Source organism: Pristiophorus japonicus, chromosome 2 (genome assembly GCF_044704955.1).
Source record: "Pristiophorus japonicus isolate sPriJap1 chromosome 2, sPriJap1.hap1, whole genome shotgun sequence".
Taxonomy (NCBI): domain Eukaryota; kingdom Metazoa; phylum Chordata; class Chondrichthyes; family Pristiophoridae; genus Pristiophorus; species Pristiophorus japonicus.
Genome location: NC_091978.1, coordinates 226,552,337 through 226,571,401, shown reverse-complemented (window position 1 = coordinate 226,571,401; position 19,065 = coordinate 226,552,337). Strand labels below are relative to the sequence as shown.

The following is a 19,065-nucleotide window of genomic DNA, read 5'->3' as shown; positions in this document are numbered from 1 at the left end:
GTAATTTACCTGAGCTGTTCAAAATCTTCTGCCGAAAACAAGGCAATTTGCAGTGCTACAGGACTCCCAGGCTATCTGTTCAAGGAGAATGCACCAGCAGTGTTCCTCCCAGAAGTGTTCTATCATTCATATCAATACAAGCCTCCCATCTTGTACAGTTACACAATGCATGTACATGTCATCACACCCACTATAGGGTGCATGCTAAAACTAGGGTATCGCTGTATGTCATCATGACAATTGGAACTTCTCACCTTGTCTACTCCTGTTCAAAGAATCATTGCCAACTATATTAAATCAGTGTTCTCTGGTTACCAACTCTCCTGCCAGTGGAAATAGTTTCTCCTTATTTAATCCATTAAACTCTTCATAATTTTGAACACCTCGATTAAATGTTTACTTAACCTTCTCTGCACTAAGGAGAACAATTCCAGCTTTTCTAGTTTCTCCACATAATTGGTCCCTTATCCCTGGTATTATTCTAATAAATCTCCTCTGCACCTCTCCAAGGCTTTGACATACTTCCTAAAGTGTAGTTCCCAGAATGGGCCACAATATTCCAGCTGAGGCCTCAACCTGTTGCAGGAGAAAGCTACCCATAACAAAGGAGAGAACACACTTAGAGGACAAATGTTAACACCCATCCTCTAACCCCAGGTGGGCATAGAACATCTCTGGTGCAGCCTGACCTTTGGTCCTCTCTTTCTCCATAAAGAATCCCATTGTGCTATTGTGGACATTGGTAAAGATGGCAGTGATACAACAATTGGCACAAAGACTCCTGATCACCTGTATCAATTTTTTAAAAAGCACAGGAATTTAAAAATTCCTACCGATCATCAAATAGGGTTGCCCATAAAGCACCGTCCCTAGTGATCCTGAACACCACGTTATACGTGAGCAGGTGGATGATCAATGCTGTACTGGCATGGATGCCAACAAACTGTGTGCATGATGTAATGATATCAAGGCCTCATTTCCATATTTCGTTTGGCAAACTAGCAGGTGCTTACTGGGACACACACACAAAAAAAAAATCACTGAATTGAAGATGAAGATTATTTCACACACTGGCAATATTTTTTTTAATTCATTCTGGGATGTGGGTGCGTTGGCAAGGCCAGCATTTATTGCCCATATGTAAAATGCAGTGCAATTTTGATTTATTCAAAATATGAAATGGGACAATATTTATAAAGTCAGGCATCGGGGCTTTATTTTGAACAAAAACAATTAGAAACATAGATTTTTTTCTTGTTCCAGGAAGTGATATGTTGTGTATGGAGAATGTGTCAGACTGAACAATGTGAGCTCAAAGTAAAGTGTGACCTTAGTTTTTTATTGCAGGTCTCCTGAGTGCATCTCCAACCTGTGAAGCCTCCATAAATACCTGTACTCTCAAGGTATTGTGGGATCTCTTGGGACTCCAGGGGATGAGCTCTCTGGTGGCTGTACAGAGTAAATACAAGTCCACATATCTAACACTCCCCCCCCCCACACCCCCTCAAAGACAATAGTGTAACTATTTACAATGTGAGTCGATCTGGGGCCCTTCTTGCCCTGGTTGATTGTCTCGGTGTGAAAGCTGGTGTTGTTGAATCATTTGTTGGGCCCTCGCTGGGTTGCTGTGCAGCTGGCCTTGCCGGGCTGCCTGCTGTGCTGGGCCCTGCAGGGCAGCTGTGAATGATGGGTTCTGCTTCATGGTCAACCGTGGTGCCGGTTGCCACTGGTGTGTATGTTGGGAGATCAAAAAAAGTAGGGTCCAAGGTGGGTTGCTCAGAATAGTCCGTGAATCTGAGTTTGATTTGGTCCAAGTGTTTCCGGTGAATGAATCCATTTATAAGTTTGACCCGAAACACCCTGCTCCCCGCTTTGGCCATGACAGTGCTGGAAAGCCACTTGGGACCTTGTCCATAATGTAATACAAATACAGGATTATTGATTTCAATCTCGCGTGACACATTTGCGCTATCTTGGTATGCACTTTGTTGAAGCCGCCTGCTCTCTACCTGTTCATGTAGATCAGGGTGAACTAACGAGAGCCTTGTCTTAAGTGCTCTTTTCATGAGCAGTTCAGCAGGTGGGATCCCAGTGAGTGAGTGGGGTCTCATGCGGTAGCTAAGCAGGACTCGGGATAGGCGAGTCTGCAGTGAGCCTTCAGTTACCCTCTTCAAACCTTGCTTGATGGTTTGCACTACTCTCTCTGCCTGACCATTGGACGCTGGTTTAAACGGGGCAGATGTGACATGTTTGATCCCGTTACGGATCATGAATTCTTTGAACTCAGCACTGGTGAAACATGGCCCGTTGTCGCTCACCAGGACATCGGGTAAGCCGTGAGTGGCAAACACGGCCCACGGGCTTTCAGTAGTGGCAGCGGACGTGCTAGCCGACATTATCTCACATTCAATCCACTTGGAGTACGTGTCTACAACCACAAGGAACATTTTGCCCAAGAGCGGGCCTGCATAGTCGATGTGTACCCTAGACCACGGTTTGGAGGGCCAAGACCATAAACTTAGCGGCGTCTCCCTGGGTATATTGCTTAACTGCGAGCATGTATTACATCTGTGAACGCAGGACTCTAAGTCCGCATCGATACCGGGCCACCACACGTGGGATCTGGCTATCGCTTTCATCATCACGATGCCTGGGTGGGTACTGTGGAGGTCATTGATGAAGGTGTCTCTGCCCTTCTTGGGGACCACTACTCGATTGCCCCACAGAAGGTAGTCTGCCTGTATACACATTTCATCTTTGCCCCGCTAGAACGGCTTCATCTCTTCCTGCATTTCCACTGGGACACTGGACCAGCTCCCATGAAGCACACAGCTTTCGACTAGAGATAATAAGGGGTCCTGGCTTGTCCAGGTTTTTATCTGCCGGGCAGTGACGGATGATTGCTCACTCTCAAATGCTTCCATAACCATGGCTAGATCTGCAGGCTGCGCCATTTCCACCCCCGTGGTGGGCAATAGCAGCCTACTGAGAGCATCGGCACAGTTTTCTGTGCCTGGCCTGTGGCGGATGGTGTAGTTGTATGTGGACAACGTGAGCACCCATCTCTGGATGCGGGCCAATGCGTTGGTATTTATCCCTTTACTCTCGGAAAACAGGGTTATAAGTGGCTTATGGTCAGTTTCCAATTCGAATTTTAGCCCAAACAGATATTGATGCATTTTCATTACCCCATAGACACACGCTGACGCTTCTTTTTCAATCATGCTGTAGGCTCTCTCGGCCTTAGACAGACTCTTGGATACACAAGCAACCGGTTGCAGTTTCCCAAAATCATTAGCTTGTTGCAATACACAACCGATGCCATATGACGACGCATCACATGCTAGTACCAAACACTTACATGGATTATACAACACAAGCAATTTGTTTGAGCATAACAATTTTCTTGCTTTTACAAAGGCATTTTCTTGGCTTTTGCCCCAAACCCATTCGCCCCCTTTTCGTAGTACGACATGTAGTGGTTCTAGCAGTGTGCTGAGACCCAGTAAGAAGTTACCAAAGTAGTTCAAGAGTCCCAGAAACGACCGCAGCTCCGTCACGTTCTGTGGCCTCGGTGCGTTCTCGATTGCCTCCGTCTTCGTGTTGGTGGGCCTGATGCCATCCACCGCAATCCTCCTTCCCAAAAACTCCACTTCAGGCGCCAGGAAAACGCACTTCGGGCGTTTTAACCTGAGCCCCACGCGGTTGAGTCGACTAAGAACCTCCTCCAGGTTCTGCAGGTGCTCGACTGTGTTCCGGCCTGTGACCAAGATGTCGTCCTGGAAGAGCACGGTGTGCGGGACCGACTTCAGTGAACTTTCCATGTTTCTCTGGAATATCGCCGCCGCTGATCGGATTTCAAACGGGCATCTGTTATAAACAAAAAGACCTTTGTGCATGTTGATGCAGGTGAGGGCCTTCAATGGTTCCTCCAGTTCCTGCATCATGTAGGCTGAAGTCAGATCCAGCTTCGTGAACGTCTTTTCCCCCCACCAGCGTTGCAAAGAGGTCGTCGGCCTTTGGTAGTGGGTATTGGTCCTGCAGGGAGAAACGATTGATAGTTACTTTGTAATCGCCACAGATTCTGACGGTGCCGTCTCCCTTAAGGGCTGGAACAATAGGACTGGCCACTCGTTGAATTTGATCGGTGAAATGATGCTCTCTCTTTGCAGCCGGTCTAGCTCGATCTCTACCCTTTCTCTCATCATATACGGTACTGCTCTCGCCTTGTGATGGATGGGTTGCACCCTCGGAATTAGGCGGATCTGCACTTTTGCTCCTTGGAATTTCCCGATGCCTGATTCGAATAGCGAAGGAAATTTATTTAAGACCTGGGCACATGAAGTGTCGTCAGCGGGCGATAGCGCTTGGATGTCGTCCCAGTTCCAATGTATCTTTCCCAGCCAGCTCCTGCTGAGCAGCGTGGGACCATCGCCCGGTATCACCCAGAGTGGTAGCTTGTGCACCGCTCCATCGTAGGAGACCTTTACGGTAGCACTGCCGATTACGGGAATCAGTTCTTTTGCGTAAGTTCTCAGTTTCATGCGAACTGGAGTTAAGACTGGCCTTGAGGCCTTGTTGCACCACAACCTTTCGAAAGTCTTTTTGCCCATGATGGACTGGCTCGCGCCCGTGTCCAGCTCCATTGACACTGGGAGTCCACTTAGTTCAACATTCAGCATTATCGGGGGACAATTCGTGGTGAATGTGTGCACCCCATGTACCTCTGCCTCCTTAATCCGAGGCTCTAATTCGCTGTGATCCTCCGTGGATCTGTCCTCCTCTGCAGCATGGTGGTTTGCAGGTTTAACAAACTTTGCAGCTCGTCTGCACACTCGTTGGAGGTGTCCTATTGTTCCACAACCCTTGCAAACGTACTCTTTGAATCGGCATGAATGGAAACGATGATCACCCCCACAGCGTCAACACGGTGTTAATGGCCTTGCATTCATCACCCTTGATGGTGGACTCTGAGTCATCTGTGGACGTGCAGCTGCAGTTATATGTGACCTGCCCTGTACGTTACGATTCGAAAACAACATTACTTGTTCACAGTACTTGTAGCAGCACTTGTGTGCTGAGAGATTTGCTTCGTATTGTCACTGGTGGCAATGAACACCTGGGCTATCGCTATGGCCTTACTCAAGGTTGGGGTCTCTACAGTCAAAAGTTTGCGAAGTATGATTTCGTGGCCAATGCCAAGTATGAAAAAGTCTCTGAGCATGTGCTCCAAATGTCCTTCAAATTCGCAATGTCCTGTAAGCTTGGCGACATAACTCACCACTTCCTCCTTCAGACCTTTTGTAGGTGTAGAACCGATACCTCGCCATCAGAACGCTTTCCTTTGGGTTCAAATGCTCTCGGACCACTGTGCACAAATCGTCGTACGATTTCTCCGTGGGTTTCGCTGGAGTGAGCAGATTCTTCATGAGGCCATACATTGGTGCCCCATAGACTGTGAGGAGGATCGCCCTTCGTTTGGCAGCGCTCTCTTCCCCATCTAGCTCGTTGGCCACGAAGTATTGGTTGAGTCGCTCCACAAAAGTTTCCCAATCATCTCCCTCCGAAAATTTCTCCAGGATGCCCACTGTTCTCTGCATCTTTTGGTTCGCTATCTGTATCTCATCGCCAGTTGTTGTGTTTGGAGAATGAGTCAGACTGAACACTGTGAGCTCAAAGTAAAGTGTAACCGTAGTCTTTTAGTGCAGGTCTCCAGAGTTCCTCTCCAACGTGTGAAGCCTCCTTAAATACCTGTGCTTCCAAGGGATTGTGGGATCCCTTGGGACTCCAGAGGATGAGCCCTCTGGTGGCTGTACAGAGTAAATACAAGTCCACATATATAACATGATATGAATGCAACAATGAATGTGTTTTGTTGATATTTCTACAAATGATAATAAATGTTTCACAATGCAAGAGCCGAGATGTTCTTTCAGTACGTAAAATGTTAATGGCTTGTCATGTTTATAGTTGTGTACTGTATAATCATTGTAGTTACTGTTGAGTTCTCTTAAGATAGTCAGTCTAACATTAGGCCATCCAGAAATGCTGAACATTTTAATTATAGAATGTAATTGTGAACTTGTATTATAGAACAGTAAACCATTGAAGTGCAATTAAAAATAGAAAGGTTATCTTCAATTTAGTACTTATAGTTCGCATGTCAGACACGAGGCTCCCTAAGCAATTGCTCTATGCGGAACTCCTTCACGGCAAAATGCCAAATGTGGGCAAAGAAAACGAGACAAGGACACCCTCAAAGCCTCCCTGGTAAAGTGCAACATCACCACTGACACCTGGGAGTCCCTGGCCGAAGACCGCCCTAGGTGGAGAAAGTGCATCCAGGAGGGCGTCGAGCTCTTCGAATCTCAATGCCGCGAGCGTGAAGAGGTCAGGTGCAGGCAGCAGAAGGAGCTTGCAGCAAATCAGTCCCACCCCACCCCCTTCCCCCGATGAATGTCTGTCCAACCTGTGATAGGGTCTGTGGCTCTCGCATTGGACTGTTCAGCCACCAAAGAACTCATGATAGAAATGGAAGCAAGTCTTCCTTGATTCCAAGGGACTGCGTATGATGATGATGGTTGAATCAGAACCACTCCTTTTAAAACAGCTATGGAAGTCAGCTAAATTTAACCAAGTTTGACCTTATGCCAAAAACAGCTGGCTGGAAAATGTAAAACTCTTGATATAGTAAGCAGTTATAAAATCTGTGGGGGAGGAGCAAAGCATTTCTCCATTAATCTCAATCAGAAAACAATTAAAGAATGCTGTGAGTCTACATTATACAGTCACTTTTTCTAGCCCACTGCAAGCATTGTTGCACAGCTCAAAAATATATAAAAAGTCAGGGACATCAGCTCTGGGAAGCTGACAGTGTACAATTTCCAAATGCTTATCATGACATGAATTGTGTGGGAAATGTAAAGAAAAACACAATTGCTACTTCGTACAAAAGTGCAAAGTAGGAAAAATGAGTTGTCCACGAGCAAGGTGGGTGGGTTGTGGTAGCAGAAAGGTGTGAGGGAACAGAGAGAGGGTGGGCAGAGAGGAGAAAGGTGTAATGAATGTAATGACTCAAAAGACTTGTTACTGTAAACTGCCTCAGGTGTAAACCTGATCCAACTTTATTCACGCCCAATGTAACCCGCGTGACATGGTACCTGTGCTTATATACCAGTGACCGCGCACACGCGCGTCCAGCCCGATGACCTCCAACAGTGGCGCCCCCCGGTGTGTGGTGACCTCAATCATAAATACATAACAATATCCCCTTTCAAAATCTTAATATCAGTCTTTTTACAAATTAAGACGGTCTGGGACTTTCCGTTCCCGAGTTGATTGTCTCAGTTCAACTTCAGTTCTGGGCGAGCGTTCTGAGTCAGTTGTGACTGAAGGCTGAGTAACCGATCTGATGGGAGTGGTAATGACCACATCAGAGACTGGAGGTCCAGTTTCAATAATGACAGCAAAGTCCTCTGATGAATGAACATTAGTTGGTTGGTCACTGACTGCATCTTCCTCAAGTGGTTCCAGTTCATCCGTGTGCCGCAGTTTTATCTGATCAACCTGTTTCCTGCATGTTTGCCCATTCTTGAGCACGACAATAAACACTCTGTTACCCTCCTTGGCCGTAAAAGTACTGGCGATCCACTTTGCATCTTGACCATAGTTCAGTACATAAACTGGATCTTTGACAGAGATGTCACGTGACACAGCAGCACGATCATGATACCCTTGCTGACTATGACGTCTGTTTTCAACACGATCATTCAAATCGGGATGAACAAGACAGAGCTTGGTCTTGAGATTTCTCTTCATCAGTAGTTCAGCAGGGGAGACCCCTGTAACCCTGAGGTGTGGTCCTGTAACTGAGCAGTATACAGGACAAGCGAGTCTGCAGTGAACCCAGAGTTACACGTTTCATACTCTGCTTGATCGTTTGAACAGCACGCTCTGCTTGAACATTAGAAGCAGGCTGACCTCACGTGTTTAATACCATTGAGTTTCATGAACTCTTGAAACTCCAGACTTGTGATGCATGATCCGTTGTCACTCACAACAATGCCAGGCAAACCATGGGTAGCAAACATGACACGAAGGCTCTCAATGGTAGACGTACTGGATGACATAATAAAACACTCTATCCACTTTGAATATGCATCCACCACAACAAAAAACATCTTTCCCAGGAAAGGGCCCACAAAATCAATTTGGATCCTCGACCATGGTTTAGATGGCCATGACCAAAGACTCAGTGGAGATTCCACTGGTACTTTACTTAGCTGCATGCAAGTATTGCACTGATGCACACATGATTCCAGATCAGAGTCAATTCCAGGCTACCATACATGAGCCCTAGCAATGGCTTTCATCATGACAATACCAGGATGAGAGCTGTGCAGTTCACGTACAAATTTCTCTCTACCTTTCTTAGGCATAACAACACGATTACCCCACAGTAAACAATGTTCATCTTTGCGACGGTTGTAAGGTTTAGTCTCATCACACATTTCCATAGATATTGCAGACCAATCACCACTGAGGACACAATGTTTCACATCTGATAAAATAGGGTCATGGCCGGTCCAGATCCTAACTTGTTGAGCAGTGACAGGAGTTCCTTCACTCTCAAAAGCATCATTACTAACAGTAGACCTGCAGGTTGAGGTGTCTCCACCTCAGGTGTGGGCAACAGCAGACGGCTCAGTGCATCGGCACAATTCTCAGTACCAGGTCTATGATGAATAACATAATCACAGGCAGACAATGTCAACAGCCACCTCTGGATATGGGAGGATACACTGGTATTAATACCTTTGTTTTCCAAAAACAATGTAATGATGGCTTGTGATCCGTTTCGAGTTCAAAACAAAGACCAAACAGGTACCGATGCATCTTTCTGACCCCATACACACAGGCCAAAGCTTCTTTTTCTACCATGCTGTAAACTCTTACCGCCTTTGACAAACTTCTCGAAGCATATGCAACAGGTTGTAGTTTATCCGACTCATTTGCTTATTGGAGTACACAGCCAACCCCATATGATGAAGCATCACAGGCCAATACAAGACGCTTACACGGATCATAATGAACAAGCAACTTGTTTGAACAGAGAAGATTCTTAGCTTTCTCAAAGGCTCTATCTTGAGATATGCCCCAGACCCAGTTGTTGTCTTTTCTGAGTAGCACGTGCAGTGGCTCTAACAAAGTGCTCAATCTGGGTAAGAAATTAGCATAGTAGTTGAGTAGCCCAAGGAATGAACGCAGCTCTGTCACATTCTGAGGCCTGGGTGCATTTTTGATTGCCTTGGTTTTCTAATCAGTAGGCCTGATGCCATCAGCAGCAAGCTTCCTCCCCAGGAATTCAACTTCAAGTGCCATGAGACATACTTCGAACATTTCAGCCTGAGTCCCACTTTGTCCAGACGATGTAGGACTTCTTCAAGATTGTTCAGATGTTCAGTAGTGTTGTGAGCTGTGACCAGAATGTCATATTGAAACATGAAAGTTCTAGGAATGGACTTCAGTAGACTCTCCATATTCCTCTGAAATATGGCTGCAGCTGAACGAATTCCAAACGGACACCTGTTGTAGACAAACAGTCCTTTATGGGTGCTGATGCAGGTGAGTTCCTTCGAAGTATCGACAAGTCCTGTGTCACATTGGCCGACGTCAGATCCAGTTTAGTGAATGACTTTCCACCAGCTAGCATGGTGAACAGGTCATCAGCCTTCGGTAACGGGTACTGATCCTGTTTCGAAAATCGGTTAATCGTAACCTTGTAATCTCCACAAATCCTGACAGTGCCATCAGTCTTCAACACAGGAACAATAGGACTGGCCCACTCGTTAAACTCGACCAGTGATATGACCCCTTCACGTTGGAGTCTGTCAAGCTCAATTTCAACCTTCTCCCTCATCATGTCGGGAATAGACCGAGCTTTATGATAGACAGGCCTTGCATCAGAATCCAGGTGAATCTGCACTTTGGCTCCGTAAAATTACCAATGCCCGGTTCAAACAATGAAGGAAACTTTTTCAACACTTGAGCACACGAACTATCATCCACCGACGACAACACTTTGATATCATTCCAATTCCACTTGATTTTCTCGAGCCAATTTCTGCCGAACAGCATTGGACCATTACCTGGGACAATCCACAACGGTAGATCATGAATCACACCATCATATGACACCTTGACTACTACACTGACACTGCGTATGAGTTCCTTAGTGTAAGTACGCAACTTGGCATTGACTGGACTCAGCTTAGGCTTCACAGCCTCAGTGTCTCACAGCTTGTCGAATGTCCTTTGGCTCATTATCGACTGACTCGCACTCGTGTCCAGATCCATTGATACAGGCACGCCATTCAGCTTCACATTAACAATTATCGGCTGGCTCCTTCCCAAGAACAAATACAGACCATACACTTCTTCCTCGGGTTGTGTATCTGGGCCAGCACTGGACTGGTCATCATCAGCAATGTGATGAGAGGCAGCACGCTTGCTCAGTTGTGGGTGCCCCACTTTCGAACAGCCATTACAGGAGTACTGTTTAAACTGACACTGATGAGGCCGATGATTGCCCCCACAACGCCAACAGTGTGAAATCGGATTCGTACCAGTTGGCAGACTTTGAGCAGCTACAGGTTTCACATAAGCAGTCGAGTAGGCCCTGCCATAAGCAGCTCTGCCAAATGACGACACAATCTTGTTTACAGTACTTGCCGTGGAGCTCCGATTCTTTGATGATATCTGCCTCAAATTACCAACAGTCGTCATGCATACCTGGGCAGTCGCGATAGCCTTTCTCAAATCCAGCTTCTCTTCGGCCAATAACTTCTGGAGAATCACATCATGGTTGATGCCTATCATGAAGAAATCTCGCAGCATGTCTTCCAACACGTTCCCGAACATACACGGCTCAGCAAGACGTCGCAGGACGGCGAGACATCATGGCCCTCAGCACGAACATGCGTGTAGAAGCGATAGCGTGAGATGATGATCCCCTCTTTTGGCTTATGATGGTCACGCACCAAAGCGGCACCCCTGGTGTTTGGTGACCCCAAGCATAAATACATAACAAAAGGGAACAGAGAAAGAATGAAGGGGAGAGAGGGGGAGTCAGATGGTGGGGTGGACAAGTAAAATAAAATGTTGCTTGTGGTTTATTTTGTTCTGATGTTTTGTACAAAATCAAATTGTGGTCACTTTCAAAGCTCATGATAATGGTATCCCTGGGGCCTTCCTCCTCAGTAATTTTTCAAACATACATTGGAATGAAGGACAGGATGGAGCTTACAATAGCAAAGCATGTCAATCATAAAAAAAATTCTCAGAGCTGTAGGTCTGAATGCAAATTGGGATTTCTTGTTTGCTAGCTTATTGAGTTCCTTCAGCTGTCAATGTCAGCTCCGGCAAGCCCACAAGCTCAAGCCTGGGCTTTTTCCCAAAATGCAATATTCATAGGCAGATTTGTGTCTCCTCTCCCTTCCACCCACCCCACCCCCATCTGAAAGTAACTTCTCTGAATGATGGGAGTGTTTCTCCACCTCATTAGATGATGAGGTATCATATTTCTTGACCAGCCTCAGCCATTCAATGAGGCAGCAGTGGTGGGGGTGTTGAGATGATCATTGTGGAGGTATAGGCTGAAGCTTGGAGCAGACTTAGTACTTTTGGGAATCGGAGACGTCAGCAGAGAAACCTGGGTGTCAGCCATCACAAAGGATGGACGACTTTCAATGCGAGTCTGAAATTCAGAATTTGGCATCAACTGGAGCTGAAAATGATTCTACCAGAGATCACCTGCTTGAAGCTGGGGCTCATCAAAACAATAATAAAAAAAACAAGCCAGGAGTGGAAGCATTGGTGACTACAAACAATCAATCTTTGCTTCAGACAAGTAAAATTTGGAAAAACTTTTACTAAACTAATACAGAAAATTATGGGCTCAATTTTCGCCACCATTCTGTGCCGTCTTTTTGCCGACCGCTGCTGTTTTTGGAGCAAACTAAAATCTGCAAGTTTTACCAAAGTTTCTGTGCCATTGTAAACTACTTACGGACGATTTTTTTTAACTTCTGATCTTTTGACGTCACTCGGGGCAGAACCTGCTGGCTGCGCCATTTTTGGCCATTTAAGTGAGTTTCACCAACTACGATTTTTTTTTTAAATGGCGCAGTGCCCCGTTCTGAAAAACCTTACGGGAACTTAAGAAAATCGCTGCAGAGAAAACGCCATTGTTTTAGCGGAGCTAAGTTAGGTTTTGGAGGAGGGAAGATGACATTAATTTCAAACACAACTGCATGGTATATGTTTCTTTTTGTAGAGGGGAAAAGAGAAACTAAATTTATTCAAGTTGTAAATGGAAATTGTGACTTGAAGTTCCACCTTACCACCGAACCTCTGCTCACCGGGCTTGAGGCACACAGGGTCGGAGCGCCGGCCGGCAGGATCGCTCCCTCAGCCGGACACAGGAGCTTGGCGCTCAGCTTCAAAAGAAGCCCGGGATAGGAACGGCACTGACACCGGGGACGGGAGGCCTTTCGGCCCGGGATAGGAGCGGAACCTGCACCAGGGACGGGGGGCATTTGGCCCGGGATAGGAGTGGCACCGGTGCTCTACAATTGCTTCTGTCTTGTGTATGTTTCACTTTCCAGCCTCAGCCCTTCAGTGTGTCCCTCGTTACCTTGGCAACCTCAGTTTTTTGACAATCTGCACCGTGCCAAATTCAAAATTTATTTTGATGAAACTTGCAACGTTTTTTTGACTCAGTCGGCCATTAAAAAAATCAGACCTACCTCTACAACTGCGCCAAAAATCGGCAATGTGGAAAATTGGCCCCATCTATAATACCTACACTACTTACTTGAAGGGACAGAGGATTTTTCTTCTGTTTGCATGGGAAAAACTATCACGAAATAACACCACTAATAGAAGAACTAAAGTGTAGCTTAGAACAAGGTCTTAAGCACAGAGAAGTTTTGGAACAGCATCTGATTAGGATGGCTTCACATGATGCAAAAGTCTTAAAGGAAACATGTATCTTGGGATGTCCCCCCGCCCCAACCACCCATTAGATGATGAGATATCAATATGAAGTAGAGGGAGATCAAGTGAAGAACAACATGTTTTTTAATCAAGATTTTAAGATTAATTAATTACTGCGTACCCTCTCAGAGTTGTCTAAAGTTTCTTCCAGGAACTGGATCTTGCTCTGTAGTGCATCTATCTGTCCCCGCTTGGCTGTAATCTGCTTTTGCATTCCCACGGCAACTTTCATTGCTGTAGGGCACACAATTTAACTTTGCAAATTAAATTAAGGTATTACATTGATAGCAAGACAAAAAAGGTATAACTATGCAGTGACAAATCCTTATTCCAAACAGACAAAAATTGGGCCATTCTTTAAAGGGGCTGGATTTTTGGCTCATTTTAGAGCCTTGGCGGGTGGGGCGTGAAGGCGCTCAAGATTTTGCGCCCGGGCGGGATTTTCATCTATGATTTTGCAGTAGCGCTAAAACTTAGCTCCCCGCCGCTGTTTTGACTGTTTGGATGACGTAAATCGTCGTGCATCGCTGCGCTAGCACCCCGAGTGGAACTTTCGAGCATTTCGCCCAATTTAGCGTCCGCCCGAGAACTCGCCAAGAAAAACCAGTCAGACCCAGGGCACAACAAGCGCTAACGGCGCCATCTTGAAAATGGAGGAGAAAGTGGCAGCTGTGAGTGATTAAAAGGATTGGGAGAAGAACACTGCGTTACTGTATACTTTTCATTGTGAAGTTTGTGAGTTTCTAGTTTGTTTTAAAGGACATTTTAAAATATGGGGGCCATGTTATGTCGGGAGCCAGTAATCCTGGCTACTATATTCACACAGCTTCGAGTGGAAATAAGGCTTATTGATGATTATTTGCAATGTAATCGAAGAGGTCGAAGACGTAGGGGGAGGAGGCTTTACCCGCCACGAGTTTACAGGGAACATGGCTCATACCTGCAGCTCTCTGAGGCACAGTGCATTAGAAGGCTGCGCTTCCGAAAAAAAGGTGGTCACAGAATCGCGGGAAGAAAAGAAAATTTGCGCATGCGCAGAACGGCTGATTTTATTAGCACAAATTGTGTAGTGCAACGCCGGAGTTAGTGCGAACGCTCGTGAACTTTCATTTGGCGAAAGTTGCACGCTCTGGCGCTAGCGTTAACCCGGCGCTAAAGTTTTGAATGCGCCGCGAATTGTGCCCGGAAACGGGTGAAAATGCAAAAAACCAAAAATCCAGCCCATATGACTGAGAACTAGAAGAGTACCAATACATTTTCATTGCTGTTCAGTAGATTTTTTTTTCAAATTCTTCAAAGCATATGCGAGTTCAACTCTTTCTAAAGACATAAAGCCCTGAATTTTTACAGGGGTTATCCTGATTTACCGCCATAACTTCAGTGGAAGATTGTTGGAACTTTTAAAATGGTGTAAATGGTCATTTTCAGCTTTCTCAGAGGGTGCCAGCAACCTCCCACCAAAGTTATGGCAGGAGATCGGGAAAATCCACCTTGTCCTCTCCATATAAATTCAGGGCCATAAATTATGGTAGGATCAAAAGTTTAAAAAAAATGCAAGTTTAGAAATTTGAAATAAAACCAGAAAATACCAGAAATGCAGAGCACGTCAGTCAACGTCTGAAAGGGAAAAATAGGATAGTGACCCTCATTTGAAATATGCCAGATACAAACTAACCTATCTGAATGCTAGCATTTCCTGTAATTCATTACAGTTCCCACTGAGCTTTCCCTTCTCAGCAAGACACAAAAGAATTGTTATTACATCCCTGCATTGTAGGATGTTCCAAGGGTACTACAGGTTGAACCTCCCTTATCTGGAACCCTCAGGACCTGGCCTGTTCCGAATGAGGGATATTTCCGGATAAGGGGAGGTCACGTGTAATCTTCCCTTATCCGGAAATAAACCTCATTTGGAACAGGCCAAGTCCCGAGGGTTTCGGATAAGGGGAGGTCACAGGGCCTGTGGGTGTGGGTGAGGCAGGGAAGCCAGTACTGATTCGACGCTGAAGCAGTCGGGCGGGGGAAGGGAGGAGGTCGGCAGGCCGAACGGGCCCAACGGGTCCCTAAGGTGTCGGCTCCGAAGTTGGGTAAATTGAATTTTTCATTATTTTCATTGATATTTTCTATCGGCCGCATTCTGCGCATGCGTCACCTGGTTCCGAACAAGGGGTGGTTTTGGATAAGTGAAGTTTAACCTGTAGAGGCACAAAGAGATGTGGAAACCCTGCTGGAGTGTGGTAAGAGGATCAATAGGTCTCTTCCAGTTACTACAACTTTTATCGGTTTCATTGGATGACAAAACAATTAAAAGGTTCAGTATTTTCAAGATATTTCATAGAAACATAGAAAATAGGTGCAGAAGTAGGCCATTTGGCCCTTCGAGCCTGCACCGCCATTCAACAAGATCATGGCTGATCACTCACCCCAGCAACCCCCCCCCAACTAAGATTTTTGGTTAAGTATACATGTCTGGAGGAAAATTATTTGAATATACATATTGTTCAACATTTATCAAAGGCCCAAATATTATATTCAGATATATATTTTTAAAAATCACTGCAGTTTATCCACTATACAAATAAATATAATTTTCAGGAAAAACCCTAGAATGAAGTAGCTTGTATATACAATAGTCTAGTAAATATGGACCCAAAATTGGTACCATGGGTATCGGCTCCTTCGAGGACTTTCATCGCCTCTTTGGTTTGTTCAAGCTCATTTTGGGTTGATTTCAGCTGAGCTTTAAGTTTGTTTGTAGCCCATTCATATTCTTCAGTTTTACAAGCGAAGCTCCTCTGCAAACTATTATACTCCTCTACAACCAAACAAAAAAATAATTAAATCATAAACACATACAAATAAATAACATTTGAACTTGAAGTATGCAACAGTCCTTATTTGATGTATTTCACATTTATACAACAAAGCACAGAATCAAAGCATCTCAACACAGTAATAGGCCAAGCAGCCCATCAAGTCAATGCCATATTTTTCTCCACAGAAGCATCTAATGTCAGCTGCTCCACACATGTTTTAATATTTCTCTTACATAAGCTATCTGATTCTCTATTAAAGCAATCTATGGATTCTGTATTATCAATGGTTTGTGGGAGAGAATTCCACATTCTAAGTATTCTGCATTTAAAAATATATTGCTTAATTTAGGCCTTCATAATCATCTCGCCAACCAGTGGAAGCAAGTAATCACTATTTACCCCATCATAATCCTTCCTATTCTTAAACACTTGTATCGGGTCATGACTTAATCACAACTGTAGTGACAAAACGCCAACTTTTCAAATATCTCATCTATGCTGTACCATTCGTGTTGTTTTTATATCATTTGTTTAATGGGGTGCCCAGAACTGCATAAAATACTCCAACATGTAACTCTACTGTCACCTAACTAAGGTATTGTACAAGTTCAACAACACCTCCTTACTTTTGTAGTCTATTTGCCCTTTTTATAGCCTCATTTCCTTGCACTGCCATCTTCAATGATCTGTTTATCTGCTCATCAAGATCCCTCTGTGCCTTCAAGATGTATTTCTTTTCCCTGTTTTTTCAAGTGCTTCATCATTTCATTCAGTATTCCAGGCTCCAGTAGTTTACCAACCAACTGAAGCAAAACTAACAGGCCTATAACTTCCTAGCATGTTTGAAGAGGATTGTCACATTTACATCCCTCGAGCCTTCCAACACAATTTTCTTTTCCACAGAATTATGGAAAGTTTTAGGAGCCTTTGCTATTTCTTCCTTAGTTTACACCGCCCCACCTCCCCCCCCCCCCCCCCCCCCCACCGTCCCGCCCCCCCACCCCCAGGATCCTTGGATGTAAGCCAGCAACCAGAAGTAAACATTTGGGTAATTAATGTGCAGTAGGTGGACAATTATCCCAACTTTTCTCCTACACGTTGATTTGAATGGGTGAAACATGCAGCAAAGCAGATGCGCAGTCGGAACTTCACAGATCACAAGTTCGGGATTTAGCACATGCACAAGCCCCGTGCGGTCAATTTCAAAGGCGGTATGACGGCATACTAGAGATTGCTATCATACTGACCATGAATTCTGGGTCGTTATTCACTAATCTCTGCCATCCCCTCATTCTCCAGAACAAGTTTGCCTTCTTCATCTCTTATTGGCCCTAACCCTACCTGGACTATCCTATTATTATGAATATGCCAATAGAAAGCTCTTTTATTATTCCATATGGTTTGTTTTGTAATTCTTTCACATATTCTCTCCCTCCGCCCACCCCCTCCCCTCAGCCTTTTTAATCTCCATTTTATAGTTTTCCTACGTTTTTATTGCCCTGGCCTTATTTTTTATTACTTGCCCAGTGAGCTGCAAATGCTTATTTTTAGTTTAAAATTTGCTCTAATCCATGGAAGCCACATTTCGATCCATTTCCTTTACTGGAATATAATTAATTTGTACCTTTTCCAACTCCTGTTTAAATGTTTCCCAATCCTGATCATTGGTCTACTTACAAATTTTCCCTTCCATCTATGCTGTAAAAGGTCCCTTATTATCTCACTATATATTTTTTTTCCAGTCCTTTTCTGTTCTTATATTGACCCTAACTAAATTGTGGTCATTGTTTCGCAAATGTTCCCCCACTTTTAGGTTGCCTACTTGTTCTGCTCATTCCCCAGAACCAAGTCCAAGTCAAGTAAGGCCAACTTCTTTGCTGGAACGATGCAGCAAACATATTGGCTGAGAAAACAGTCCTGCACACACTGCAAAAAAGTTCTCATTTCTGAACACAAATATTTTTGCGATTCCAGCTTTTTTTGAGATAATAAAAAGCTCTTACACTTATTAGTCCATTGTGAATAAATGTTTCTCTAATTCATCCAAGAACTTCATCCTTAATTTGCTTACCATTTTTGGGCTTTAATATACTTCCAAGTAATGTGACCGATGCCTTGTTATTCCTCAACTCAATCTAAAAGGATTCTGTTTGGGCTACAAATCTATTTAAATCTTTATGCTCTAGTGCACTGATACTGGATGTAATTAATAGAGCTACCCCTCCTGCCTTACTTCTTTCCCTCTAGATCTTGAAAGCTTTATAGCCAGGAATATTTAATTAACGACCCTGACTGAGCTGTAGTCATAATGATAAATAAATTGGAAAATTCAGATGTAACAGGTCATGATTTTACATTTTAAGCCATAACTCTTGCTCCTTAATTTTGTTTCTTATACTCTGTTTATGGATGTCCATAAATTTTAGTTTGAATTCCTTTGGATTTGACATTTTTCTTTTTATCGCCGTCTTGATTTATTTTCTTAGTATTTTGACCTGCTTACGGATACGGTAACACAGTGGTTATGTTACTGGACTAGTAATCCAGTGGTATACAGTCGGGAGGGAGTGACCCTGAGAGTACTCAACATTGACTTCGGACCCCATGAAGTCTCATAGCTTCAGGTCAAGTATGGACAAGCAAACCTCCCGCTGATCATCACCTACCGCCCTCCCTCATCTGATGAAGCAGTACTCCTCCATGTTGAACACCACTTGGAAAAAGCACTGAGGGTAGCAAGGGCACAGAACGTAATCTGGGCGGGGGCTTCAATATCCATCACCCAACATTGGCTCGGTAGCACCACTACTGACCGAGTTGGCAAAGTCCTGCAGGACATAGCTACCAGACTAAGCCTACAGCAGCTGGTGAGAGAACTAACACGAGGGAAAAACCTACTTGACCTTGTCCTCACCAATCTGTCTGTCCCAGATGTATCTGTCCATGACAGTATTGGTTGCAGTGACCACCGCACAGTCTGTGTGGAGACGAAGTCCCATTTTCACACTGAGGGCACCCTTCATCATGTGTGTGGCACTACCACCGTGCTAAACAGGATAGATTCAGAAAAGATCTAGCATCCATGAAGTGTGGGCCATCATCCATCTCGGTCTCCTCCTGGGGTCCCCACCACCACAGAAGCTAGTCTTCAGCCAATTTGATATCAAGAAATGGCTAAATGCACTGGATAACG

General features: G+C 44.7%; 1 protein-coding gene across 4 annotated transcripts in view; it reads right to left on the bottom strand.

Annotated features, from left to right (window-relative positions):
* LOC139244536 (coiled-coil domain-containing protein 158-like) overlaps nucleotides 1-19,065 on the bottom strand; it is a 319,231-nt gene that overhangs the window by 72,218 nt on the left and 227,948 nt on the right. For all 4 annotated transcript variants that reach the window (XM_070871035.1, XM_070871037.1, XM_070871039.1 and 1 more), the window contains 2 exons: nucleotides 15,719-15,871; nucleotides 13,178-13,290 (listed from right to left, as the gene is read on the bottom strand). In XM_070871035.1, coding sequence (XP_070727136.1) covers nucleotides 13,178-13,290; nucleotides 15,719-15,871 — 266 coding nt within the window. The remainder of the gene's footprint in view (nucleotides 1-13,177; nucleotides 13,291-15,718; nucleotides 15,872-19,065) is intronic.